Raw genomic sequence first — 27216 nt, 5'->3', positions numbered from 1 at the left:
CGGGTTCAGTATCCAGGGGTTCCGTTTCAATAACGCAATGCAAAACCGGCTCGAGCCCCCACCCAGTGACCTGGGACAATTACCTACCACCCCCCCGGGCGCCTCCAGGAGGCAATACTTCCCCACTCGCAAGCACAAAGTCTGAGTGTAGCAAAATCCTTTTAATAAAGGAGGAACAAACCAGAAGCAAAACCCCCCTCCAAGTACATTTGGCACTGTCCTTAGGGTCTTAAGTCCAATCACCCCAAAGTCCAACAACCCAAAAGTCTCAGTCTCTGGTCAGTGCCACCCCAGAGTTCAAAAGTTTATCTGCAGAGTTCCCCCCCCCCCCAGGTGGAAATGGGGGGAGGGGTCGCACACACAGGGTGCTAAGGGACACCTTACGTGGGCCAGGGCCGACTGCCCCGCTTCTCCGTGGAGTTCTGCTGCAGCCTTCACCAGGACTGGCTCCACACCACCAGCTGTGCTGCTCCTCCAGCAGACCCGTGAACCACGTCAGCCGTCCCCCACAAACCGCTCCACACTGCTCACTGTTCCATGGGCTGCTCCAACATGCTGCAGACTGCTCTGCTCTGCCAGCTGCTTGGTGATAGATCTTCAGGCTCTCCCACTACTTAACACAGCACTCAGTGATTTCCGCTCAGTAAGCTTAGTTCTTTTAGTGACTTCAGCTCTTAGTGATTTCAACTTGTAGTAGGAGAGCCCCAGTGCCACATGGCCCAATGTGAATTCAGGTCAGCAACCTCTAGATAGACTCCTAAAGGATTCAAAATTAGCTCTGCTCTTTAACAGTGGAGAGAGGAGGAAGTGCAATTGGTGTTCCAGGCCCTCAAAAGGGGCCCATACCATCAGGTACACACACCAGTCCCCACCCTCTCTCTCTTCACTGGGTTTTGGAACCCATGTCCCTTGGCTAGCAAGTACTATTTAATGTAGGTTGAGTCATTTCTGTCATAAAGCAGTCTCATAGTTCCTCATTCACATAATTAAGGTAACAGCCCCTTTTTTTCCTTCCTGCCCCAATAACAAAGAAATTGGGGATTCCACAGTGTGAAAATAACCATCCCATGCTGCTGTGTGTTATGCTAAGTGGAGTGGGTTTTCCAATGCAAATGCACATTCCTAAAATTCCTTTGCCCACTCCTCATAATGTACCACCAGATGTCAGGGTAGATCTCATCCTGACTCTGCTTACATCTGTTATAGTACAAATACAAAGAAACCAACAAACAAAAAACTCAGGGAAGTCATATGGTCTGTGCTGTGCAGGAACTCAGACTAGATGACGACAATGGTGTCTTTTAACCTTAAAATCTGTGAAACTATGTAAAGCTGTCTCTCCAAAATGGCATACTAAGTAGAGTGTTTAGGGTCAGGTTTCACTATAAGATGGGACACTTCCAGGGCTTGTGGTGGGCTGAGCCCTGGCACCTCTAGGCTTATTGCATCAGTTATGAATGTAAAAAAAATTGTGTTAGCCCCGGCACCTCTTTCATTACAAATTAAGCACTGTCCATTTCTATAAATGATTGTCATTGTAGGCTTTTAAGTATGCTGAGAAGGTCAAGAATTAAAAAGGGGAGGTACAAACAAGGGCTCTGGGAGAAATGCAACCTGCAACATGGGATGAAATATACAATGAGCAAAATCAATTGCAAACATGGAACTAAATCATATTAAAATATATTTAAAGGAAATAGTTGTCAAAGTCAGTGATATGCAACTTAAACATAGAGCATGAAATAATTTAAAGTGCGATGTTCATGGATAAAATCTAAAATATCAAACTAGTTTTAGTAGCATGTTTTTAAAGTTACATTATGTATTTTATATTGTTCAGTCACCTGTCCAAATGTACTAATTATTTCCTCTCATACAAAATATTTATCATTAAATAAAGGCGAACCAGAAAAAAAACAATTTAGCCATGTGTAGACGTGACACTTATAAAGGATTGGTTTTGATTGGATCTTTATACATAGTGTTAGACTCATTTAACTTTTCAAAATTCTTGAGTCAGACCCCAAAAGATCATGAGATCACCTTAAAATTATTACTTAAATACATATTTGGGGTTTTTAATTCACCTCCAGGTTTTTGAGCCTGCAAGGTGCCTTCTGGTCACATTTGCAAGCTTTTCTCCACGACTATTAAGGTTAAAACTTTGGGTTTTTTTGTTTTTTTTTTTAAGTGAGAGCTGGGATTTTCATGTAAGCACTTGTCTCCAGGAGCTGGGGTTTTAAATAAAGCATGCATTTGTCCATTTCATTGTGAGCAACAATATATTATTTGACTTCTTGCAATAAAAGGTTAAAATAATTTTGTTCTAATTGAGAAAATAGTCCTTTATGATAAAGGCCAAATTAAATATTCTGTGGACTAGACAAAGAGAAATGCATAAATAGAAAGTGACTAAATGACTCAAAGCTTTTTCCACCTTAGTGACAAACTGTTGTATTATTTTACAGCAATCCCACTACCTCCAAAAGGTAAACTGGACATCCCGGTGTTGTTTGTGCCTGACACAATGAAATTGTATGAAGCTGTGGTGATTGTTCATGTAGTGAAGGAGAATGGTGAAAACTGGCCCTATGATGATCCTGCTGATTTAAACAAAGAACTGAAAAGGTAATTATTGTGATACGAAAAAAATCACTGTTGAACATTTTCAGCCAATGGTCATATTTTTTCCTCAGATATATGAATGCAACTCCTATTGCAGGGGTAGGCAACCTATAGCACGTGTGCCAAAGGCGGCACTCAAGTTAATTTTCAGTGGCACTCACACTGCCCGGGTCCTGGCCACCGGTCTGGGGGGCTCTGCATTTTAATTTAATTTTAAATGAAGCTTCTTAAACATTTTAAAAACCTTATTCACTTTACATACAACAATAGTTTAGTTATATATTATAGACTTAGAGAAAGAGACCTTCTAAAAATGTTAAAATGTATGACTGGCACACGAAACCTTAAATTAGAGTGAATAAATGAAGACTCAGCACACCACTTCTGAAAGGTTGCCGACCCCTGTCCTATTGCCTTCAGATGGAATTGTATGTGTGTTTTTGATGGCAGAAATCTGTCCATTCTGAGAGACATTTCTATGTAAGTGTTTAGACATCTGAACGAAGAACTGCAATGGTAGCTAGCACTCAGTCAGTTTGAACACCTGCCTTTCATTTTCTTAAATTTGGAAACTCAAGAGAATTACTTGCCACTGCTTTTAGGTATAGTAGATAAATGAACAACAGTTGGATTCTTCCATTTTTTTAACTAATTTGAATTAGTTCTAAATTTGAATCAGTAAATATCCTTTTGATATATTTGTGAAAGCAATTATCAGAGATATATTTGGCCTTATTCTGATTCCATTTTTGTTGATTTTCCACTAATATTACTACCAAATTCAATAAACTTGCTCCAAATTTTCACTGATATAAGTGAGAACAGATCAGACCAAGTGTTCTCATATCCTGAATACACAGCTCAATTCTCAATTCTCTTGTGTGATAAATTCACCTCTTTGCAAAGTGGGTGTAAAACACTACCGTTCTGATTTGGTTCCATTTTACATCCCCTTTGAAGCTGCTGTGCATAGCTGTTAATGATAGCACAAGATGCAAGGGAATGGAAAATAATCAGGCACATTGAGAACTTTGGAGTCCAGGATAATTTGAGTATAAAAGTAGAAAAGGGAGTGAGCCCCATGAAAGAACTCAAGAAATATGACCACAAATCAAAATAACAAACATATCCAAAAGGATTATTTCCATATTTTTTCCCTTTAGACTAAATAAGCCTTTCACAGTGTCTCAAGTTGGGCACCCAAAGTCTTGGCCACAGTTTTAAGTTAACATCAATAACACCAGTTTCTCAGCTAGTCAAGTTAATTATATATTTTACTTGAATTTCCAAACAGCATCACCATGTCAGAGAATGGGGAAATCCATGGAATATGCTGGATCTACCCAATTCATGGAATTCCTGAAGCACAACCATATAAATCAGCACCAGGTATGTAATAGCTGAAAAGCCACTAACATAAGAACTGTAATAAAAATCAAAACAGTTGCTTGCCTTTTGACATCTAACACTTGGAACTTGCATCATGCAAAAGGCTGACACAGGTTCCTGTCAGCCTGTTTTTCCAGAACACTTTTGCAAATATGTGAAGAGAGCAGAATATTGAATCAGCGTCCACTGAGTAAATCTGACAGAAGAATTTTGATACTTATTCTAAAGCAAACTCTGAAGGAAGATTGCAAATCACTTTAACTTTTCCATAACACTCCTGGGAAAATTAATTTGCACTAACTGATATAGACTAATATTTATGGGATTTTTGTTTTAGCTCACTTTGGAAGTAAATAGCACTTCATTTGCTACTAAATTAAATACATCTATTTCTTAATCACAGTATAACTTTAGAATTGGTTTACTTTAAATTCTGTTAAATAACATGGACATTGTGAACTGGTTCAGACACTAATAGCCTTCATAAAAGCACTGCCTGTGAGTAGATAAAGGTACTTGAAAATTTGCTAGTCAGTTTTATACTGAATCTCCTTTTGGCAAATAAAAACAACCTGTATTAGTGTGGGAAGATAATGAGAAATGTCTTGAGGATTAAAATTATTGAACTTAATAGGAATAGATATTATTTGTACTGTCATTGTTCTAATTTGTTTAAGGACCTTTAACTTGCAGTCAGATGCCAATGTGATATTAATTAGAGCTTTCATCTCACTAATTTCCTCTTTATTCATTAAAGGAGTGAAGCAGAATATTCTCAAATATTCCACTTGTGCCCAGTATGACACCATTATAACTTTTCTCATTAGCATGAAAAGTATGTGTACAAAAGTGAATGCTTGTGTTCTTATTTTAAATCTTTAGTGTACTATGAAACCAGCAGTTTGAAATAAATATCTCTCTTCTTTAGGCCATTGTTTTCACTAGGTATGGTAACTATACATTTAAAATGTTAGCATTAATACATTGCGTAAGTGACATACTACTCTATGTAAGCGGAAGCTGTCACATCTTAAATTTTAATTTTCTAAAAGCTGTTATGAAAACTCAGAATATTTATAACTGGTTCTGTTGCCATGTAAATTATGCACTATACATATTTGTAGTTCACACCAACATCTTTGCATTAATTCTGAATATCAATAGCATTTAATGACAATTTGTAACAATTATATATATATACTGTGAGTTCTATTTCCATCGCACAATCCAGAGTTATAAATGGACTGTACTTTATCCTTCTAAATATAAGCCTCAACTCAGCAAAGCACTTAAGCACTATACATATGTACTTATGTCCCATTATATATGTCCCATTGACCAATTGTAGGATCAGGGCCCATAGCAAGTAATCTTCTAGAGATCTATTTTTCTCATTAAATTGTTATCCTAAATATAAGGATTATATTGTTTTTCTTTGGAAATAGGAATATTAAAATTGCCTACAGACTACAGCTGTGATATCAAAACTTCAAACTGTTGCTCTAGTTGATTAGATAGTGCCTCATCCTTATTTGCATCACAATAGATTTCTGTAAAGTGTTTGACTTAGTACCACACTACATGATTATAAAAAGTAGCATTGTATACAATTAATGTAGTGCATATTAGATTAAAAAGTAGCTAACGGCTAGATCTCCAATGGTAACTGTAAATGGGGAATCGTTATCCAAAGGCAGTGTCCAGAGACTGAGTCCAAGGGACAGGCTGTGGATAAGATGAACAGGGGCAGGATTATCACTGGGATCTTTGAATTTTCAGCTGGACTTTTGTAACCCTGGAAGGAGATTGAATTTAAGTGTTCCCTGGCCAGAGGGGCAATTCACCAAGAAAAGATCGTTGCAGAAACAGATCAACTGACTAGAGGGTGTGCTAGAGTAAAAATCCCCTGAAACTCCCTGACCTGACACCAAGAGGCACTTAAGCAGTGATTGAACCATATACAGGGACTGTATCCTGGAAACCAGTGACTCTGAAAAGGATTTAGAGTTCTGGTAAATAACCAACTGATCAGAAGCTTCTAGTACAATGCTGTGGCAAAGAGGACTGGTGTGATTCTTGAATATGTAAACAGGGAAACACAAAGTAGGAACAGGGAAGTGATATTACCCGTGTCTACAGTAGTGGTGAGACCATTATGGGAACACTGTCCCATTCTGGTATCCAGACTTCAAAAAGTACTGTATGTTGAAAAATTTGAAAGGGATCAGAAAGGAGTTACAAGAATGATACAAGTTCTGGAAGTCCTGCCTTATAGTGAGAAATGTGGGAATATACATCTATTTAGCTTATCAAAGAGAAGGTTAAGAGGTGACTTGATCATGCTCCATAGGTACCTACATGGGAAGAATACAGTAGAGGGCTCTTTAATCTATCAAACAAAGGAATAACAAGATCCAATGGGTGGAAGCTGAAGCTAAGTAAATTCAGGCTAGAAATAAGGTCCACATTTTAATCAGTGAAGGTAATTAGCCATTGAAATAACTTATCAAGGGATGTGGTGGGTTCTCCATCACTTGAAGACTTTAAATCCAGTTTGGATGTCTTTCTAAAAGACCTGCTGTAGCCCAAACAGAAGTTATGGGCTTGGTGCAGGCAGTACTAGGTAAAATTCTATGCACTGTATAATGCTGGAAGTTAAACTAGATTATTGTTCCTTCTAACCTAAAAATTTGTGACTATAAGTCACTGCTAATCATCTGTGTGGATAAAAAAAATCTTTGGCTTTTTCATAATCATAGAATAAATAATTACTTTCATATTCACTTGGGCATAATTTTGATGGAAAGAACATTGACATTTTAAAACTGAGAAACAGATAACCAGCTCTTTGTCCAAGTCTATGTAGAGTTTGAGACATCTGGACATTTCTGAATAATTTTATCTGGGAACATAATAGTGCCCTTCAATTTCTAGATCTAATTTACAAATCTTTCATGGTCTTGAAAGAATTGTAATCAAAAAGGTTTTACAGACTATAATACACCGGATAAAACACCCTTGTATTGAAAATTGAAATATTTTATAAGGGGAGGATTAAAATCACAGAATTCACAAAAGTCACATTCTATATTAAAATTCCTTTGCTTCAGATACTTAAGGGAAACTCAAGTTGCAAAATTTTAAATCTTAGTATGGTTCTTTAAAATTGTGTTAAATGTTCTCTAAAACTTCAACTCTGAGCAACTGCATGTGGTCTTAAATTAAGATATATAAAAAAAATCATTTTCAGTTTTCACAACCATTAACTTTCTTTTGAATTTCTTTTTAGCTCCTATTTTTATTTCCAATTAAAATATTTTAAATGATATTATACCTTTTTTTAAAATGAATTTAAATTAAATTTCATAATTGCAAAGAAATTGCAGAGATTTCTTTTCAAGTGTTATTTGAGAAGCAGCTGTGGAAATGAATTGCTTAGTCCAGAATGTTTTTTCAATAAATTGAGCAACATCTTACCATGTGTTTTTGTCAGACAGAATATGAAGGGAACAGTGAAACTGGCTCCTCTTCACTGTCTCAGTCCCCATTGGGGTAATTGAATACCTGATATTAGCATCTTTCTAAAGATATCTCACCCTTATATTTTTAGTTATTTTGTTAAAATCAATAAATTAATTTTTCAGGAAAGCAACATTTTATGAAAATTGATTCCTTCTTTCCTGTAGCTGTTGTATGTTGTCAAGCCAGAAACAGAGTGGAGGAGCGAGTGGAAGTTCTGTTAACTGGTGTGGTTCCTGGGACAACCGCTATGCCAGCAGCAAAAAATGTGATCACCACTAAAAATAAGACACCTAGTGTCCAGGATGAAGTTCAAGTTACTGCCGGTAAGAAAGAACAGTATAGCAGTTACTTCAGTTGTAGTGCATTATTTGCAGAGTGCACTATCTAGAGCCTAGTCCTGTCTTTGAAAAGAGATGGGGACTTGTCGCCAAAAGCAAGAAAATCCCTACTACATACTGGACCTAACAAATATCCCAATAGTCATAACAGTAAGCATATGTCTGGGGGTGCGTATAGATGGATTTGTAAACCAGGCAGAGATGCTTATTCTTTTTGCACTAATCACCAACCTCAGATCTGAGGCTGGCTTCCCATTTACTATCCATTGAATAATTAGCTAACTTAAGCGTATTTTGTATTCATGTGCAGTGCAGCATTAACTGATTTAAAAGGTGTGGCTCGCATAAACCCTGAGATGAGTAGTGTGTGTATGCTGAATGTGGAGGGAGACAGCTCTGTGTGGGTTGTCCTGTTTATATGCCACATTCCCCACCACTGGGACCATTATCTGCAATAATGTGAGCTGAGTAGGGGCAATAAGATTTAACAAAAGAGGACTGCTGCTCACTTGTTTTATCAGCCCAGGATATGATACAAGTTAATTTCCTCTGGGACATGCCATCTTGTCATACTACTCGCATAGTAACAATTTCAGAGAGAGAAGGGGAGGGGGAGGATGTTGTAAATACCTGGAGAGAGAGAGAGTCTGCATAGGCTACAGTACTTGTTTTCTGCACCTATTGGGCACCTGCATCAGAGCAAATTTCCCTTACACTTAACAGTATTCACTAAATCCTTAAGCTCTGCATGAATAGCCTGACAAACAGGGCCAAATCCAACCTCTGTTTAAGTGGATGCAACTTCAACTGAAGTCAAGGGGAGTTGTGCTTGCTTGTGCCAGGGCTGAATTTGATTCACTGTGTTGATGCTCAACTCTTCAAATATCACCTTTAGCAATTCCCAAATTGTAGTCACAATGGATGAAATTGTAAGTTTTTACCCAATTATTTATCTTTTTATGATAGTATTATATTCCTTACACATCAGACAGAAATTTTGCTTTTAGATAAACTCCCATTAAAGTTACAGCGTGTGAGCTTGGGAGAGCAATTTGATCTTAAGAAGCTGAATTTTCTATGGGAGCTCAATTTGACTTCTCGGTTTGCACCAGAAGTGTTATATTTGCAATTGGTTGAAGATGCAAATATTAGAATTTAGACATCTCCCCAACTTTACAGATATAAAAGCATGTATGACCACAAATCAGGAAGTGTTATCTTTGAATCCAGACAAATGATTGTGCCCTGAAAATTGCACCTAGACTTGATTGTGGATACAAAACTATAGAGGCCTTTTATGAAAAATTCATCCTAAAAATGTTCGATGAATAAGTAAACAAGGTTTGCTCAGGAGAGGAGTGGGGCTGTAAAGTGCCTTTAACCTACCTTACACTGGGAGAAAGGACAACCCTCCCCCCCCACACACACACACAACCCCACACCCACAGCCCCTGCACTGGGGAAGCCAAGATGGATCCACCCCAGGATCCACTCCAAGGGCCAATAAAGTTGGCTTTTTGGTTGATTTGTACCACTGAAGCCGGGCCCAGACCTTGTCCTATGAATTTTTCTGTTGTACATTAACACTGTTTTACAGAAAGACCTGTGCTAGGTAACTATTGCAATTCATTGTAAAATCTGCAAGAGTTTGCCCTAAAAATGTCTAATTTCCTTCCTTCTGGGTTGCTTTATTGTGCGAATATTGGACAGCAGAACTGAATATCTGAGGTCACTGACTCCAGATTTTTTAATAGTCTGTCTTTTGTGTAATGTCTATGAAACCAGGTGGGGAGTGGAGGGTGAATAATACATACTTAATCTAGTACTACACAGTTAAGGATAACCAACACTGTCGTGTGGACAGTAGTCTCTGCAGATTAGCTTCCTTGTGTTCACATTTTACAAAACAATAGAATTAAATCAAGAAAAATATGCTCTGTAATTCCCAGCATATAATCTTGTCTCTCTTCAGAGTTGTATATATTATCACATGACCTTATTTGACCCTGAAAGAGTGGTTGTGTATCAAAGTATAAAGATATATTTTTAAATAATAGAATAACATGTCCGTAGTGTTTATAATTGTATCATATATGAACAGTAGTCATTTTAAACATTACATCTAATTCCCCAATACTATGGCATTTAAATTGAAATGAATAATGTGCCTTCAGCAAATAAGAGACAACATTCTGAAACACTTGCAGATACCTGATGTGCATGTTTTGTGACAGCCATAATATTTCATGTTTATTAACACTAGCTTCTGCATGTATTGCAAGACATTGATTTGGGACATTACATCTTTTCAGACAAGGAGTATGGTAATGAAATGCTTTGACAACAAAGGTACGAGGATCATTTTTGGCTCTGGCAGTTTTCAGAATGCTGTCAATGACATTATAATGTCATTATTCCTAGATGAATTTGATACCTATCGAGGAATCAAATTTAATAGTACTATTATATGTTCTGCAGACTACCAGTAATAGCATAAATAAAAGTGTAAAGCTCTAAGATAACAGCTTGCCAAGCTGTTTTTCATTTTTTTCCCTTTTGAAACAGTGATCCATCAGAGTATGTATGTGATGTGTAGTAAGCAATTTTTATATCCAAAGATAGATGATGATAATTACAGGCAGAGCAGATTTAAACAGCTACTACTGTGTTTCAGTATTTAAATAATTTGGACAAGAATAAACCCTTGAGATGTGAAAATTTTCAAGCAGCTCGTAGACCTTCAAAGAATTATAAGTCTAGCCCATTCAGCATGATTTTGATTTAAATAGAAAATTATTGTAATTCATTTAAAAAAGAGGGGATATCTTAACACTGTACAGTTGTAATGACATTACACGGCATTCAAAAGTCCCACAGATTCAATGCCATAATGATCCTACAGTTAAAAGGTTACTATTTATAGTACAGTACCAAAGATAGGATTTCAGTCAGATAAGCCCTGCTTAATATATTGACAACTAAAATACAGATAGTTGGTGTTGTCTGATGTTTTTAAATCCACTGTAAGTAAAATACAGCTAAAGGAACCACTATTAGATAGGCCCTTAGGGCCAGATTTTTAAAGAAATATAGATGCCTTTAAAAGCTTGGCTCTTAGTCCTTTATGGGGATTATGTAATATGCTTTGTTATTTTAATAAGTAACCATCAAAATGCTTAATTCTGAAAAGCAGAGGTGGTATGTGCCCAGTAGCTACTTCTCTTCAGTGTTTTTTGCCTATTAAATGAATGTTAATAGTGTAATTGTTGCAATGAATGTGAGCCCCATGACAGATCAGTGATCTGATGTGATTATTAACAGCCTAACTCCTACAGTATATAGACTTCCCATAATATTGTGTTATACTAAAAAAAAACCAAAAAAAACAAACCTGCTACTGAAGCTAAGTATCCTATAAGATCTTCTAAAGTTCCTTATGAGTATCATCTTAGCTAACCCTGCTCCAGTTTAGGAAGTCATGGGTTGTGGAATATCAGATGTGGGAACTTTGAAGCAAAGCAGTGCGCTTGGTGTGGTCATTGGCACTCAAACACCCACAAAGATGTTTCAGTTCACAATATTTTCAATTGAGGTGCAGGATCTGGGAACAAATCAGAAATATTGGTTGTAATTTGGCATGCCCTTTCATTTTTCCTGTATGCTTCATAATTGTCTTCATGACAACTATAAAATTAAATCAGCACGATTCTTTGCTTAGTTCTTGTGCTCCTCATTTCCCCCCCCCCCCTCAAAAAACAAATTTGTTGCATCTGACAGATCTTGGACTGCTAGTACTGGAAGGAGTTGCAGACTACTGTTAATCCTCAGGGGGAAAAAAAGAAAAAAAAAGCACAAACAATGTCAATGCAAGTTTTACAGTGATCAGTCCTTGATCTTTCTATTAAGTCTGTCAACTTCGGGTATTATTTTCTGTGAAAAACACACTTCTCCACTAGGTATTGTTAGGGACCCAGCCATAGGTGGTCTTGCCTAGCGGTCAGAGCAGGAGTCAGGTCTAGTGGGTACAGCAGGTGTCTAGCTTGGGAAAATAAGTCTGGGGTCGAGCCATAGTTGGAGCCAGGGTCAGATACCAAATGCCAGAGCCGAGGGTCAAGCCAGAATCAGTCAGAAGTTGGAGCCAGGGTTCAGAGCCAGCGCTGGTAACTGATGGTTGGAGGTGAGGCACAGAGCAGGAGCACAGTGGGGATCAGGAACATAGACAAGATTGAGGAAGGAGCCAGGAATGGAGCAGAAAAAAGGAGCAGAGTTGGGTGCAGGGTACAGAATGCAGGCAAAAGCAGAGTCCAATATAGCAGCAACTGGTAATCAACTAGTTGCCTGGAAAACTTCTTGTGCCTCCATCTGCTTGCAAACACAGCCTTGGAATTACAGGATAATTTGTCACAGGGGTTGAAAGTTTGTAATGGACTTTCCTAAACATCATGGGTTATTCGTAACTCCCCCTATAACGGCCAAGAACTGGCCTTTGTGTCCCTTGCAAACCAGGGCCATGAGCCCCTCAATTTTGGGAAGGCCCTCAGGTGACTTCCATAGCCATGGGGAGCAGTGCTGTTCAGATTGCTGCTGATGGCACAGATATCAACAAGCTCCCCTGTTCACTACATCAAAGCTGCCTACTTTGCGGAGCAACCTGATGACCTCTGGGTAAATGGAGAAACACTAATAGCATCTAGTTAATTAAGTATGATTTTCTGGTCATCCTAATCCAGGTTATAATGCTGACTCACTCTGTGGCCTTCATCAAGGCACCTAATTTGTGTTTCTCTATTTATAAAACAGGCATACAGGTACTTACATTTTGTACAGAGGTATTATGGCAATTAGTTAATGTTTGAAAAGAACTAAGTACTAATATTCACCAGGATGCTTCGGTGACTGGGGGAGCATGATAGTCATCAGTCCACCATTTTAGACACTTGCTAATGCCATTAATAAAAATAATAGTAATAAAGTACATGTACAAATGAGCATCAAGGACTCACATGTGCTGGGCACTCTGAAACATACAATAAAGGACAGTCCTTGCCCCAAGGAACTTACATGTTGGCAACTATGCACTGACTCTACCAAAAGCAACTGGGTGCTTTGCTTCTCACACAGGAGACTGGTGGGATCATGAAGATCCCCTCCTTCCCCACCCACCCCCACACACACCATTAAAAATAAAATTAGTTCACTAAGACTGTGTGTATCCTAACAAATCACCTTGTTGGTCTTATCATGGTATAGAAGAGACAGTTACATTGGGGAGTAAAAAATATGTCTCAGTGTTACCCCAAAATGTGGACCCAAGGCACTCCAATACTGGCCTACCTATAATTATAAATTGATTGTTAATTTATTCAGCCCAAATGGGGAGAAAGGTGGTGACCTGTTCTAAAGGAATTGCCAGGGTATTACCAGGAGGTTTGACTCCGACCCGCAAAGGAGTCTCCAGAGCAGGCTAATCTTACTAACTCTTGAAAAGGACATGGATACAGCCCTCCTCTCAAAGGATTGTCATACAAGTAGTAGTTCTTCAAAAACAAAGTCTTATTTATTGAGAGAAAATTTGGTGATTGCCGTATATTCAGTAAAGCAAGAAAGAAAGCAGTACAGAATATAACAGGCAGTAAGGCACAATTACACTATACTTAGGCTGGTCTTGCCTACCCGCCGGTCAGAGCAGGAGCCAGGTCTTGGAGTTCGATATATCAGGTGTCTATCTAGGGAATATAAGTCTTCAAGCCATAGTTGGAGCCAGGGTCAGATACCAAATGCCAGAGCCGAGGGTCAAGCCAGAATCAGTCAGAAGTTGGAGCCAGGGTTCAGAGCCAGCGCTGGTAACTGATGGTTGGAGGTGAGGCACAGAGCAGGAGCACAGCTGAACTTGCGTACCTTAGTTTGACCCCCCCCAGTGTAGACCAGGCCTTAGAGATTATACATTCAATTGACACAGAAGACTACACCAACTATAAGACAAAAAATGTTGCAGTATTAGTACACGCTGACCTTTTCACACATATGCATAAGGCCTCCAATATAACATTAGACTTATTACAATGTAACATACAAATACCCAATGTGTATGTATACAGCATTAAAGAAACATTGAACAATTAAAAATTACCATTCTGTGAGAGGTGGCTGGGCACTCACAGGATGGGGTGGGTTAGATCACACTCAGAAGCAGGCATCCAGCATTATGGACAGACACACACAAACAGTCCTTTAAAACACACAAGAAATCAGACTTACACTTTTTCATCAGTTCCTCTGTTTCATCTCAGGTCCTTCTGCTCTTTCTCTGCTCTGATCTTTCCCTTCTATAACTGCTGCCTGGTTGCCTTCTCTGCTGTTCTCAATCTTCTCTTATTGTTCTTCTCCTCTCTCCACCATTTTGTATTTATAGCTCCAAACTACCATTATTTATAGTTTATCTAAAGCATCTAGCCTAAAACTAACTACTAAATTATGCAAGCCAAAGTATCATGATACTGTCACCATTTTTGATCAAGGGAAGTGGATTTTATGGCCATTTAAACCCCATCCCGAGGCTTTTCTTTGCAGGGAGATGCAGTCATAAGCCTCAGTCCTGGGTGTTGCCAGTTGTGACAAAGGATTAGAACAGTTAAAAAAAACAAAAACAACCTCTTGTATCAATTCCCTTCCCTGCTGGTATGATAGATAAATGCACTTAATTGTTTTGTGAGTTCAATGGGTGTGTGGTCTTGTCCATTGTTGATTCAAGGCTCTCATAGTCATGAGATGGAGCAGACGTCTTCATACTAGTACAATTCCTCACCACTCTTGATTCCCACCGTGGTCACACTTGCCTGTGTGCCACAGTAGTTTTGTTTAAAGCTTAGGAATTGTATATACTTCAGCTGTCTGAATTTTCGTTTGATCCAGTACACCAAAATAATAAGCATAATTGCCATTACAATTTGAAATATCAAGACTACCCCTCGGTTGCAAAATTACATTAAAGAATCCCACTGCTGTGGGAGACCATCCCAAAAACACTTCCCACCATCTGTGTTTGGTATCACTTTTTATATGTTCAATTACTAGTTCAATTTTCTTAGGCCTGGTCTACACTGGGCGGGTGAGGGGGGGGAATCAATCTAAGTTACGCAATTTCAGCTACGTGAATGACGTAGCTAAAGTCGACGTACTTAGATCTACTTACCATGGTGTCCCTCGCCCTGGTGGAGTACCGGAGTCGACGGGAGAGCGCTTGGCGGTCAATTTATCACATCTAGATACGATAAATCGACCCCCACATGATCAATTGCTGCCCGTCGATCCAGCACGTAATGGAGACATGCCCTTAGTAGAATGGTGCACGGTAATCATAATTACTCTAATTAAGGCCCCTCTGATACTATAAAAGGGCTCACTCTGGTCATGCCAGAGGGAGCCAGGGGAGAGGCAGTGTGGCTGAAGGGCTGAGTAATGAAGATGCCCTTAAGCCACTGGAAGGGAGCCCTAAGGTAAGGGTAAAGAAGGTGTTAAGAGAGCTGTGGGGAAGTGGCCCAGGGAAATGTAGCAACTCTGGCAGTGAAAGGCAGTGAAAGGTTGGCTGCCAACAGCTGCTGCCATTAGGGTCCCTGGGCCAGAACCCAGAACAGAGGGCAGGCCTGGGTTCCCCCCAACCTGCCACTACAGGAAACACCTCCTGGGAGGGGAAGTCAGGCCCCTGTCAGGACAGGAGGCTAAACTGTTCTGAAATAAGCCCATAGAGACAACAGAGACTGTGGGAGTTCTCTCACCAACCTCCTTGATGGCTTATGATGAAAAGGGCTCTGTAGACTGTAACCCTGGCCCTAGAGAGAGAAGGGCTACATGGAGCCTCTGAGGCTAGCGTAAACTGCCTGGAAGCACGGGACCCCCGGGGACAAGGTTGGAGCTCTGCCACACCACTTAGTTAAATATCCACTATCACTAAATAATATTGATTTCCTTTTGCAGTTTTTGCCAATGGGCCAATAAAACCGATTTGCAACCTAGCCCATGGACCTTCTATTCTCTGGTGTCCTAATGGTCCTTTTATTATTTTAATATCTGCATTATTTGCTGCACAGAGTAAACAATTGTTCACATATTGCTCTATATCTGCCCTCATGTTTGGCTACCATCCTACGATTTGTAATCTACTGAGAGTCTTATCTATTCCTAAATGCCCATTATCATAAACTAGAGAGATCATTTCAGATCTAATTTCCATTGGAACCACACACAGAGATATTATCCACTGTTTTAGTAGTTAATACCAATTTTTTTTCATGCTGCCAAATTTTCCATCCCTTTTTCTTTCTGTATCAATTTTTTTATTTCAGGAATTTTTTTTTGAAAAGCTGCTAAATCAATCTGTTCTATTCTTTCTTTTTCTTGTTTAGCTATTGGGATCAATTGGAATTGTGACTGCCATACTGTCTCCACCTTGGCTTCTACTTTAGCTTGTTCATCTGCCTTATTCCACTGAGCTCCTTCAACATTTTTTTATGGGCTTTTACTTTTCCCATTAATACTGGTTGTGTTCTTTGTTGTGCTAACTCCTACAAATACATTAACTTTTCAGCATGAGCCATGTACTTACCATCTGCTGATTTCATGACCCTTTTGCCACAGGTGCATCCAATCCACTGTAGCTCTCAGCACCCACTCAGAATCTGTGAAAGTAGCCACAGTTTTATCCATTCACATATTTTCCAATGCTGCTGCTACGCCTACAATTTCAGCAGCTTGTGCCTAATGAGGTATGCACTGTCCCTTAAAAACATTTCCATTGGATATTCTTACTGCTGCATACCCTGTTTGTGCCACAGCTAAGGCTCATAAAAGCTAGAACCATCCACAAACTAAATTATGTCTATTGTGTCTATAATCTTGCTTAAGATTGCTCTACCTTGGAATAATATAGGTCCTTCAGGAGGAATTTCTGGTAGGGGACATTCATGCTGTTCCCTTCACTTACAAGACCATAAGGAACTGGTGATAAACTTAGGACCTTGTCCATTGTTATATTTTTATTCAGCAAGGCTTGTTGCATCGCAAGAGCAGGAACGAAGTCCAAGCAGAGAGAGAGAGTGTGTGTGTATGCATCCATCTTTATTCATTCCCAGCATGCTCTTATATACAACATGATAAGCAATCACAATTGCTAATTAGTTAATTAAACCCACACAGCCGCAGCTGTAACTCATAGGGTAATTATCATTCTACACACCTGTCTACCTATTCACAATTAGCTGGCCAATGAGAACAAGCCCAAGGCCAGCCCTTCACACACAATTCCAATCCAGAAGCCTTCAGCATCTCACATTCAATCCCACATCTCCCCCCTTTATTTACAATCAAAAGAAAAGGGAAAAGGAAAACAAAATAAAAACATTCACCAAACATTTTCAACTTATAACAGCATAACACCACAATCTATCTTAATCAAATATTATGTTATTCATAAAACATTTGCAACTCATAACAGCATAACATTATAACCTATCATAAACAAAAAATTAAAGCTTTATAAGATCAACCTATATGACCATTCAATCCTTAACATATAATTTCAAAAAACATCAAACGAACAAAACAAAACACAATAAACAAATGATGTAACCTCTGCAGGACCCCCCCCCCCTTTTTTTTTTTTGAAACATCCCTCAGATGTCAGGTGATCAAACTGACACTGAGGGTGGTAGGGGGTCTTAAGGAAAAAACATCAAACCACATGACAATACAACAACAATTCTGGCCAGAAAACAGACAACACAAAACATAACAAGGAACATAAAACATAAATCTTAGTTCTAAATAATAATTGCATGGTACCACACAGATTTTCTTTCAAACACAAAAAATCATCTCAAGTGAGTAATTCATTCATGGAGGATCAGACAGAAAAAGTCCTGGCAGAGCTAACAAACAGCTCTCCTCCGGGGGCTCTGGTTCCGCGACATCTGAGCGCGTCTCGTGAGGCTCCTCCGCATCTGCCTGCCGTCACTCCGGAGGACGCAACCAAGGCCGGACCCACCTCGCTGGCATCCACCTGGGACCCGCATCAGTGGCAACACACACATAACCCCTGCCCCACGTTAGCAAGTCAACTGGTCCTTTCCATATTTGCTGCTGATAATCAAACCATTTGACCGAGGGTCGGGGGGCCGCACCCTGCTCTTCCCCAGTCATCCCGTTGACATGTTTAATCGCGGGGGGCACCTGGCTGTTTTTACCAAGATGTAACCAATTAAGAGCTTGCAGCAACCGAGCGGCAGGCGTCTTATCCAAGGCGTCTGCCCGCTCACTGCAAATCCCCCCTTTTTGTCTTAAAAGGAGCGCCTTAAAAGAGGCATGAGCACATTCAATAATAGCGTGTAGTTTGTCTGCTTCAGCCTGAAGGGTTTGGACAAGCAGTTCTTTGGCTTGTAGCTCCTTCTTAATTTCACTCAGCTCAAGAACCGCAGCTCTATAATGACGACGGTTATGTGCTGCATCTACTTTGGCTGCCGCAACCTGCTTTTGAAGGTTATTAACGTTTGACTTTTCTCTTTCGAAGGCAGTCTGTAAAGCTTGAATATGTAGGACTGCTTGAACCCGGAGATTCAGCTGCACCAGGTCTGCCTCTCTCTCTGCTAGTACTGTTTCGAGGATGTTGCTGTGCTCTCGCAAAGCAATGTTAGACTGACCAAAACCAGTGAGCTTCCCCTGTTCATGTTCCAGTTTGAGGGCCAACTTCTTGTTTATTTCTTCCAAAAGTTTTATCTTTCTCCTAGATTCTCGAAGCTCCTGGCTGGTAAGTGAAATTACTTCTTGCAGCTCTTTCTCCGACATCATCTTACTGTGGCTAACAGCCTGCAGCTCTATCTCCAAAGCTTGAATCCGTTCATGGGAAGCCTGGTTATTTCCTCCATCAGCGATTTGTGCATCCCGTTCTTTTTGCACTGACTGGAGGTGGCTTTCTAACTCCACTATCTGCTGGTGAACCTGGGATACTTCCTTCTGAAGTCTTGAGCATTCAACATCAATGGACTGCTTTTCACTTCGAAGTTTCAGTAACTCCCGTTTTAATTCTTTCACTTCCATGGCCACCAGCTCATCATATTGAGTCTGTAGGTCATTTAGGGACTGCTCTTTGGTGTGCAATGATTCTTGGGTTAAGGTGAGCTGCTTCGTGAGCACTAGATGCTCTTGCTGTAAAGATTCAAACTGTAGATCTCGCTGATGCAGAATCAATTTAACCTGTTCCAGTTCTTGCTCCAGTGTTACTGCAAAATCAGCCATTTTCTGAAGTTGTCTTCTCTCATCCTCAAACTCCTCCAATCGTCTCTGCGCGGTGAGCCATACTGGACTCAGGGAGAAAACCTTCTTATCGCCCTGAGCCACTGATTTCCAGAGCTCACAGCCCAACCGCTCCCAAACAGTATTACTACTCGATTGAACGGAAAGTCCCCCTCTTCGTCCCCACCGCAACAGGCAGGATAACGCATCAGAGGGGAACTTTTCTCCCCACCGCTCCGTGATGCGTATCAAATCTGCTGACGCAGCAGTTCCCATATTAGCTGCTCACTTCTTGGTTCGAGTGTGCCTCCCTTGTCAGATGCCCTGCGGCTCCCAGCCGCTCGCTCGAACACCCTGCGGCTCCCAGCCACTTGTCAGGTACGCCTCCTTTCTTCGGACGCCCTGCAGCTCTCAGCTGCTCGCTCGGACGCCGTGCAGCTCCCAGCTTTGATGCGTTCCCACTCGGCGCGGCGGTTCTGGAACCAGATCTTGACCTGTACCTCGCTGAGCGTGAGGGCGTGAGCGATCTGCGAGCGCTCCGTCAGGCTCAGGTACTTCTTGCAGTGGAATTCCTTCTCCAGCTCCAGCAGCTGTTCGCTCGTGAAAGCCGTGCGCTTTTTTTTTTTTTTTTTCCTCTTTTCCTCTCCGGCCGCTCGACGCTGGGACTTCAGGCGCGTCCTTCTTTTTCTTTTTATCAATTCAGGCCACCAACACTATCTTCATTCAAGATTGGCAACAGTGGTACTAGTACTTATCTTGTTTTAGTTCTGTTTGCCTTCTTGATAGTTCACGATTTGTCTTCTAGTGACTTCAGTTATGGGTTTAGTTCTCTTTGCATTTCATTCATTTCCTTTGCCTCAGCCTTCTCATACTTTCCTCTCCTTCTCCTAGTGATAACCAGTACAATAATTCCAGCAACAATTGCTAGTACCACCACTACAATGACTGCAATAATACCAGCAGTCAGACGTTTCATGGAAAACTCTGGGGGCTTTTCATCAACATAGTAGATTAGAGCTTGATCAAATTTTAGAGGTTCTTCACTGATGTTTATCTGTAGTGTGAGTCACCTTTGACATCTTTTTCAAAGTAGTAAGCCACGTCAGATATATCCACACTCTTGGCAGACTTCTGGGAAACATTTTGTTTCAGTTCAATAGTGATATAAGGTTTTTCATACACAACATCAGTTATATACTCTGGATTCAGCGAGTAACGCTCCTTAAATTCATTTTTGATGATTACCTTCAAAGAGAAGCATCCACAGCTGTACTTCTCTCACTGTGTTTTATTTCAATGATGATCCAGCTTGTTCTGACTAGTTCACTGCACTGTAAGTCTGTATCACATCGGGGTCACCATTTGTTGCATCGCAAGAGCAGGAACGAAGTCCAAGCAGATAGAGATAGTGTGTATGCATCCATCTTTATTCATTCCCAGCATGCTCTTATATACAACATGATAAGCAATCACAATTGCTAATTAGTTAATTAAACCCACACAGCCGCAGCTGTAACTCATAGGGTAATTATCATTCTACACACCTGTCTACCTATTCACAATTAGCTGGCCAATGAGAACAAGCCCAAGGCCAGCCCTTCACACACAATTCCAATCCAGAAGCCTTCAGCATCTCACATTCAATCCCACAAAGGCTAACATCCATTTTGCTAATCTAGGACTAGAAATGTGTCCATCATTAATTTTCCCTGTTAATGCATATTTCACGGGTGAGTGGGATGTTTTCAGAAGCCCAGGAGATAATCCTACTAAATATTCCCAATGTTGCAAAGCTCAAACTAAGGCTAATACCTTTCTCAGAAGGGGTGAATCCCTGTTCTACTCCATTCAGAATCTTAGAAGCATATGCCACTGGTCGAAGACCTGTACCATAGACTTGACTCAATACAGTACTCATTCCAGTGCTGGTAGTAGCCAATTGGAGCACAAAAGGTTGTCCTACCTTTGGGTATGCTAAAGCTGGGGCTTGTGCTAATGCTTTTTTAAGTTGTGTAAAAGCTTTCTGCTGCTCTAATCCCCATTCTCAGTTATTCCCTTCTTTAATAACTTATACAGTGGGCTGGCCTTTTTCTGCATAATTTTCTATAAAATCTTGAGAAATTTGTCATCCCTAAAAACAACCTTAAAGCAGATATATCTGTAAGGGCTGGCAATTTTTGCAATAATTCTACCGTTTGTTTATCTGGTGATCATCCTTCTTGTCCCAACATTACTCCTGGGTTGTTCACTTGCTGTTGGCATATTTGAACTATCCTTATTAGGCATTTTATTCCACATCTTATTTACATGCATATGGCAGGGCTATTATGAAATCCGTGGGGGGTTTGAGTAAAACAGAACTGTCATCCTTGGAATGTAAAGGCAAATTTATACCAAGAATCTGGATGTAAAAGTATAACAGAGAATGCATTTGCTAAATCTAGGACTGTAAACCACCATGCTCCTCTTATAATGAAAGCAATCACCTCTGGATATTTTGCTACCACTGGAGCAGTCATTGGAGTTACTTTATTCAGTGGCCTAAGATCGATGGTTAATCTCCAAGTTTTACCATCTGCCTTTAAAACTAGCCATATGGCTGCATTATTTGCACTCTGTTGTTCGACTAAAACTCCTGGCTCTAAAAGACCTTGGATAGTTTTCATTAACCTAGGTTCTGCCTCCTTAGGATATTTATATTGTTTTTGAGGTGGGGGATCCAGTCCAATAATTAATACTTCTGCTTCAATTTTTCCACATTCTGCATTATTATTCCATACTACATTATTAGTAGTCCAGACCTCTTTATACTTTTGTGCAATCTCCAGTAGTGCTGGCCAATCAGGCCATTTTATTTCCTCAACAGCCTTAATAGTAGCTAGCCTTTACCCTGCTTCAATATCAATTGGCTGCAATTAATCCTTTACTTTATTAGAAGGCGTTTCCCACAATACCTTATTTACTAGACTGATTATTAACCTAAGATTTTTCAATATATCAATTCATCTTATTCCTTCACAATCAAGATTCATTAAAACAAACTGTGCTTTTCCTTGCTTTATACCTAATTTAAAGTTAAATGGAGAAATAAATGGCACTCTACTCTGTTTCATTAAATCCTTACAATTTTCTTCTAGTTACAGGGGGTCCAAATAAATTCTTAGTCTTTGTGCTTATTAAAGAAAATGTGGCACCTGTATCTACCAACATATTTTCTCTGAATGCTCCTTTGTTAAATTTCACATATACAGTGGGTCTTCCCCAATCATCTGTTGGTAAATGTGCCACTAAATCAGCATGCTCTTCTACTGATATCAAGGAGGTAGGGGGCGCTTGGCCTCCCTAGACCTGAATTTTGGGACTAGATGGAACTGTAGGCATATTCCTCTTATGATTAGCTAATCTCTGGAGCAATCCATCAGTAGTCAAACCATCAATTCTGTCTCTAGGTTAATACTGTAATATTTTTTTCCATAGCCAATTCCTTCCTGGATCACCTGCCCTTTGTTCACACAGAACCGTTCTCCTATTTTTATTTTCTCCTCTATTTAATTCTCCTTTTTTCTGTCTATTTTGCTGGTTTCCCTGTCCCATTGGACCATTATTTGAAAAAAGTTATTACAGACACCCTTTTGGGGGGGGCATCGTTTCTCTTTGTATTTCATACAATCTTTTTGCCTTTTCTTCTGTATGATGTAAAGGAGTCTGAGCAGGAACATGAGAAACCATTGCCATTCTAATTGTTGGCTCAAATCCCAGCATTAATGCCCTTTTAAATTGTGGAGAATCATATATTATTTGATATCCTAGTGGGATGATTCCAGAGTATCTATATCAGTCGAGGGCAACCTGTGGTCCATCAGGGTAATCCGCTGGCAGGCCACCAGACAATTTATTTACATTTGCACAGCCGCCCACACCTCCCACTGTCTGCAGTTCGCCATTCCCGGCCAATGGGAGCTGTGGGAAGCAGCAGCCAGTTCAGAATTCTACACATTAATGCCAATTTTCAGTGCTAAAAATTATGCTTTAAGAATTTCGTGAATAAAACTGAAATAATTTTTACAATAAGCAACCAACAGTAGATAATTGCATCAGAATCCTAATTGGGTTTGATAATTTCATGCTGACCAAACTGTACCTTTAATTAGCCTTAATGGTTAATTGAATTTCAGCATGTTAAACTGACAGAGTTTAAAATTGAAGAACTTTAATTTGTTCTTTACAAAAATGTTTCATTTTTGAAGGGCAAATATTGTTTTCTGTTAGCAACACAGTTTATAGAAGACTGGGATAACATAAATTTTTTGAACTGGAATATGTGGTTGAACTGTGGGAAAAAAAGCTTCAGACGTGACCAAGATAATCAATATTGGTAGTGTGTACCTGGATAGCACATGCTGTATCTTGGATACCTAAAGCAAAACCAAGGGTACTACTTGAAAAAGGAACTGCTACTTTTCTTTTTCAAAACAATGGCAAATCCCAGGAGGGAACTGATGAATTTTGGGGAGATGGGGATTGTAAATAACAAGCATGCTTCCATCTGATTTTACACATCACTCTGTGTTTCTGCTGTTTCCTTACTCTTATGAAGAATCTAGGATACCAGACAGCAAGTGTGAAAAATCGAGAAAAGGAGTAGGGGGGGCAATAGGAACCTATATAAGAAAAAGACCCAACAATTGAGACTCATCCTATAAAATCGGGACATCTGGTCACCTAGAAGAATCAGACTTTTGTAATTCTTAAAAATCAGTCACAGTTATGCAAATTAGAACTACTTTCTAGCACCCAAGTGAATTCATACTCAGATATATTTTAAACTTTCAGGAAACCAATTACTCATCTAAATTCATCTGAAGTGATTGATTCAACTTCACATAAGTATAAGAAGCCAACTGAGGTACACAATCAGAAATTATATCAATCCTTCCTGCAATTACTTTTTAGAAATTAAAATATAAAGTAGCTGAGAAACTAACACAAACATATCATTTATCTCTGTAGCCAGGAACTCTTTCTGAGTGATCTTCCAATGTGGTTCAAATCTTTTTTAAAAAGGATACAGCTAGTGCTAGAAATGATAAACTAATGAGCATCAGGTAGGGAAAGTAGTCAAGAATATAAAAAAAGGACCAAGTAATAAACTAGCTAGAGAAATACACAGCAAATATTCATGGCATCTATAAAATACGCTAATGTCACTCTAAACTGTTAACTCTGAAAATAAAACTAATGGATAAAGAAGAACTAGTAGATATAATTTACGGGGGGGAGGGGGAAGGTATTCTCCTACAGCTTAATACCATTGCCAAATAGGGTTTGGGAAACTCCCAAGTCCTCACTGGTAGAGTTTCCTCCAATTTCTTTTGCTCAAGAGAATGCAGTTTTTCATCCCCATGGAAGTAGTAAGAGATTCAACCTCTCCCCCTACCCTGCCAAAAAATAATAATAATCCATATTTCTTCAGAGATCTGCCTAGATTTTGGAAGAGCCACCTCACACTGATACTGTTAAATAAACATAAATATATACCTAGAACCAGCAAGATCACAATCCCTTTGCATTTTATTTTGCAGAACTATTCCTATCATCCTTTCTTTTATCATATCTGGTTCTTGAATATCCACTGATAGGTCCTAAACCACCTCCCCTGACAGTTTATTACACACTCCAATTGCTCTTGAAGTTAAGTACATTTTCCTAATATCTGCCATATCTTCAGGTCAGTGCACCCTGTCATCTTTTCTGCAGCTGTGCTTGAAGACAGACTCATTGGATCTATACTCCCTTCTTTCATTTACAATTTTAATTCTGTGCCCTTTCCCCGCCTCCATTTCTCGCTAGCAAAATATGCTCCCAGTAACAGCCATATTAAACTTTTGAACCTGCATTGTTCAGCTGGTTTTGCAGTTAGATAAAATGAAGTTGCCTACCTCTAATTAATGTATCCCAGTTCCACAATTCCAATATGAGTAAAAATGGCAAAACAAAAAAATGCAAATAAAGTTGCATTGTGCAAACATAAGCTGATTTGAAGCTTTGCACATGTGGCTAATAATTACAATGTTTCAGATAAGCAGCTGAGTATAATAGTTTAATAGAATCACCACAAGGCATTGGATGAAATTGCTATGCTGCAGCATTGCTCTTGCTTAAGCTAGTTTTGGAAAAAAAACCACAGTCTTGTACATAGCAAAATTCTATTAATCCAAATCATTTATATTAAGAGCTTTATCTGCGTCAAAAATAACACAAGTGAATTACCCTTTTTGTTCTTAAAAGTATCATTGTTTTCCCACAAGAAGTAACTACACACTTAAAAGATTAATCAGGCTTTTATCAGTTTCTAGCTTTGGCCCTCTTTGTAAACTTGTCAATTACCAGCTTAGCATAGGGAATTATTTTCCAATTATTGGCAATACCCAAATCAAGAATGCATCACAAAAAAAATAAAACAACAACCCTTAAAATGTAGCTCAACTCTGAAAAGATTTTATGTAAAAATGGCTCACCTTACTTGAAAGATCTGCTTCCTGTGTGTATTCAGAGTCATTTTACCTCTTCTTGACCAGAGCCAATACCGTTATGGGTGAGTGAGTTGGATTATTTTCTGACTCTCACATCATCAACAGATTTGTTACTGAGTTCCAATCACAAGGTGATATGTAAGCTGGGAACAAAACAGGTTGATTTTCAGATGCCAAGGTGAGTTTATAGGCCTGACACTTGTACATTTCCTTCGAAATGGAGAAGATTTGAGAGACTAACCTGAAACCGCACAATACCATTTTTAGAGTTAAACTGCTCTTTGAAGTTTGAAGGTGTTTTCTAGTCTATGTTTCTGTTTTTAAAACATATGTGGCACTAAAGAAATACACTCAGGTCTTGATCCTAAAAGCAATGGAATAAATTGCCTGGGGAGGTTGTGGAATCTCCATCACTAGAGATTTTTAAAAGCAGGTTAGACAAATACCTGTCAGGAATGGTCTAGATGATACTTGTGCAGGGGACTGGACTAGATGACCTCTCGATGTCCCTTCCAGTTCTATGATTCTATGAGTCTATGAAAATCAATCTCCATCACCTTTGTTGTAATTTTCAAGCATATGTATACATATTGGATGATTCCTTGATTCTGACTGTGTTCCTGGGAGTTTTACCAAGCTGTTAGATGACAACAGAGCAGACAGGCAGAGTGGAAGAAGAATACAATATGTGTATCCTGCACCCTTTGAGTGAAAACCCGGGCCTGTTGAAATCAATGGGAGTTTTGCCACTAAGTTCAGTGGGGCCAGGATTTCACCTTCTATCTTCTGATGTATCCCATCACCTTAGTATTTAAGTAGTCATGCAAGGTGTACACGTAAGCCAACATGAAGAAAGCTGGCACCCTGGTTCTCTCACCAATGGCTCACAGGGCAGAGAAGATAAAATTTAATAGAATTTCAAGCCTGATTTTGGGGAGGCTGATTGAATTTTCATACTCAGGAATCTGCTTCTTCTTTTTAAAGGATGTTTCAATTTATGCCCATCAACCTTAACAATGTCTTTTTAATATTTTAACATTTATATGACAAATTCTGACAGATCTGTTTTAAATTTAAGGTTTTAACGTCTCTTTAATTTTCTTCAAGTGCTCGCATATGTCCATTACACGAGAGGTGTGTGTGAGCGTCTAGTGGACCAGTGCCAGAGAGTTTTCCTAACAGTACCCACAGAAGCAGCCCCAACCACATCTTGGCTCCTTGTGCTCAAATGCAGCATATAAAGGGCAGAGATGCCCCACTCTGCCCCTCCTTCAACCACCAATGCTAAGAAGGAATAAAGTATTCCGTGTTCCTTGAGAACAGAGTTCTTGCTACTTATTTTGCCTAGTGGTATTGCTTTTTCTTTTGTTATTTTGATATTTTCTTTTTGGATTTTCTTATTTTTATTATAATTTTTCTGGTTTGGTTCTTTATTTCCACTCAGGCAGGCCTGCCTGCTTTGCCAAGTACCAGGGGAGCCTATGCCACATAAGAGACAGCTTGGTACACAAGCTCGATCTGCCAGG

General features: G+C 39.4%; 1 protein-coding gene and 1 pseudogene across 3 annotated transcripts in view; one reads left to right on the top strand and one right to left on the bottom strand.

Annotated features, from left to right (window-relative positions):
* CFAP47 (cilia and flagella associated protein 47) overlaps positions 1-27216 on the top strand; it is a 642607-nt gene that overhangs the window by 555683 nt on the left and 59708 nt on the right. For 2 of the 3 annotated variants that reach the window (XM_039536653.1, XM_039536643.1), the window contains 3 exons: positions 2469-2628; positions 3920-4014; positions 7701-7859. In XM_039536653.1, the coding sequence (XP_039392587.1) occupies positions 2469-2628; positions 3920-4014; positions 7701-7859 (414 nt within the window). Of the gene's footprint in view, positions 1-2468; positions 2629-3919; positions 4015-7700; positions 7860-26797; positions 26962-27216 lie in introns of those variants that run through there. The other variant, XM_039536662.1, reaches the window with a different exon arrangement.
* On the bottom strand, positions 19801-20506 carry LOC120369486 (annotated as a pseudogene).

Source organism: Mauremys reevesii, linkage group 1, assembly GCF_016161935.1.
Source record: "Mauremys reevesii isolate NIE-2019 linkage group 1, ASM1616193v1, whole genome shotgun sequence".
NCBI lineage: Eukaryota > Metazoa > Chordata > Testudines > Geoemydidae > Mauremys > Mauremys reevesii.
This window is presented reverse-complemented; position numbering and strand designations above follow the sequence as displayed.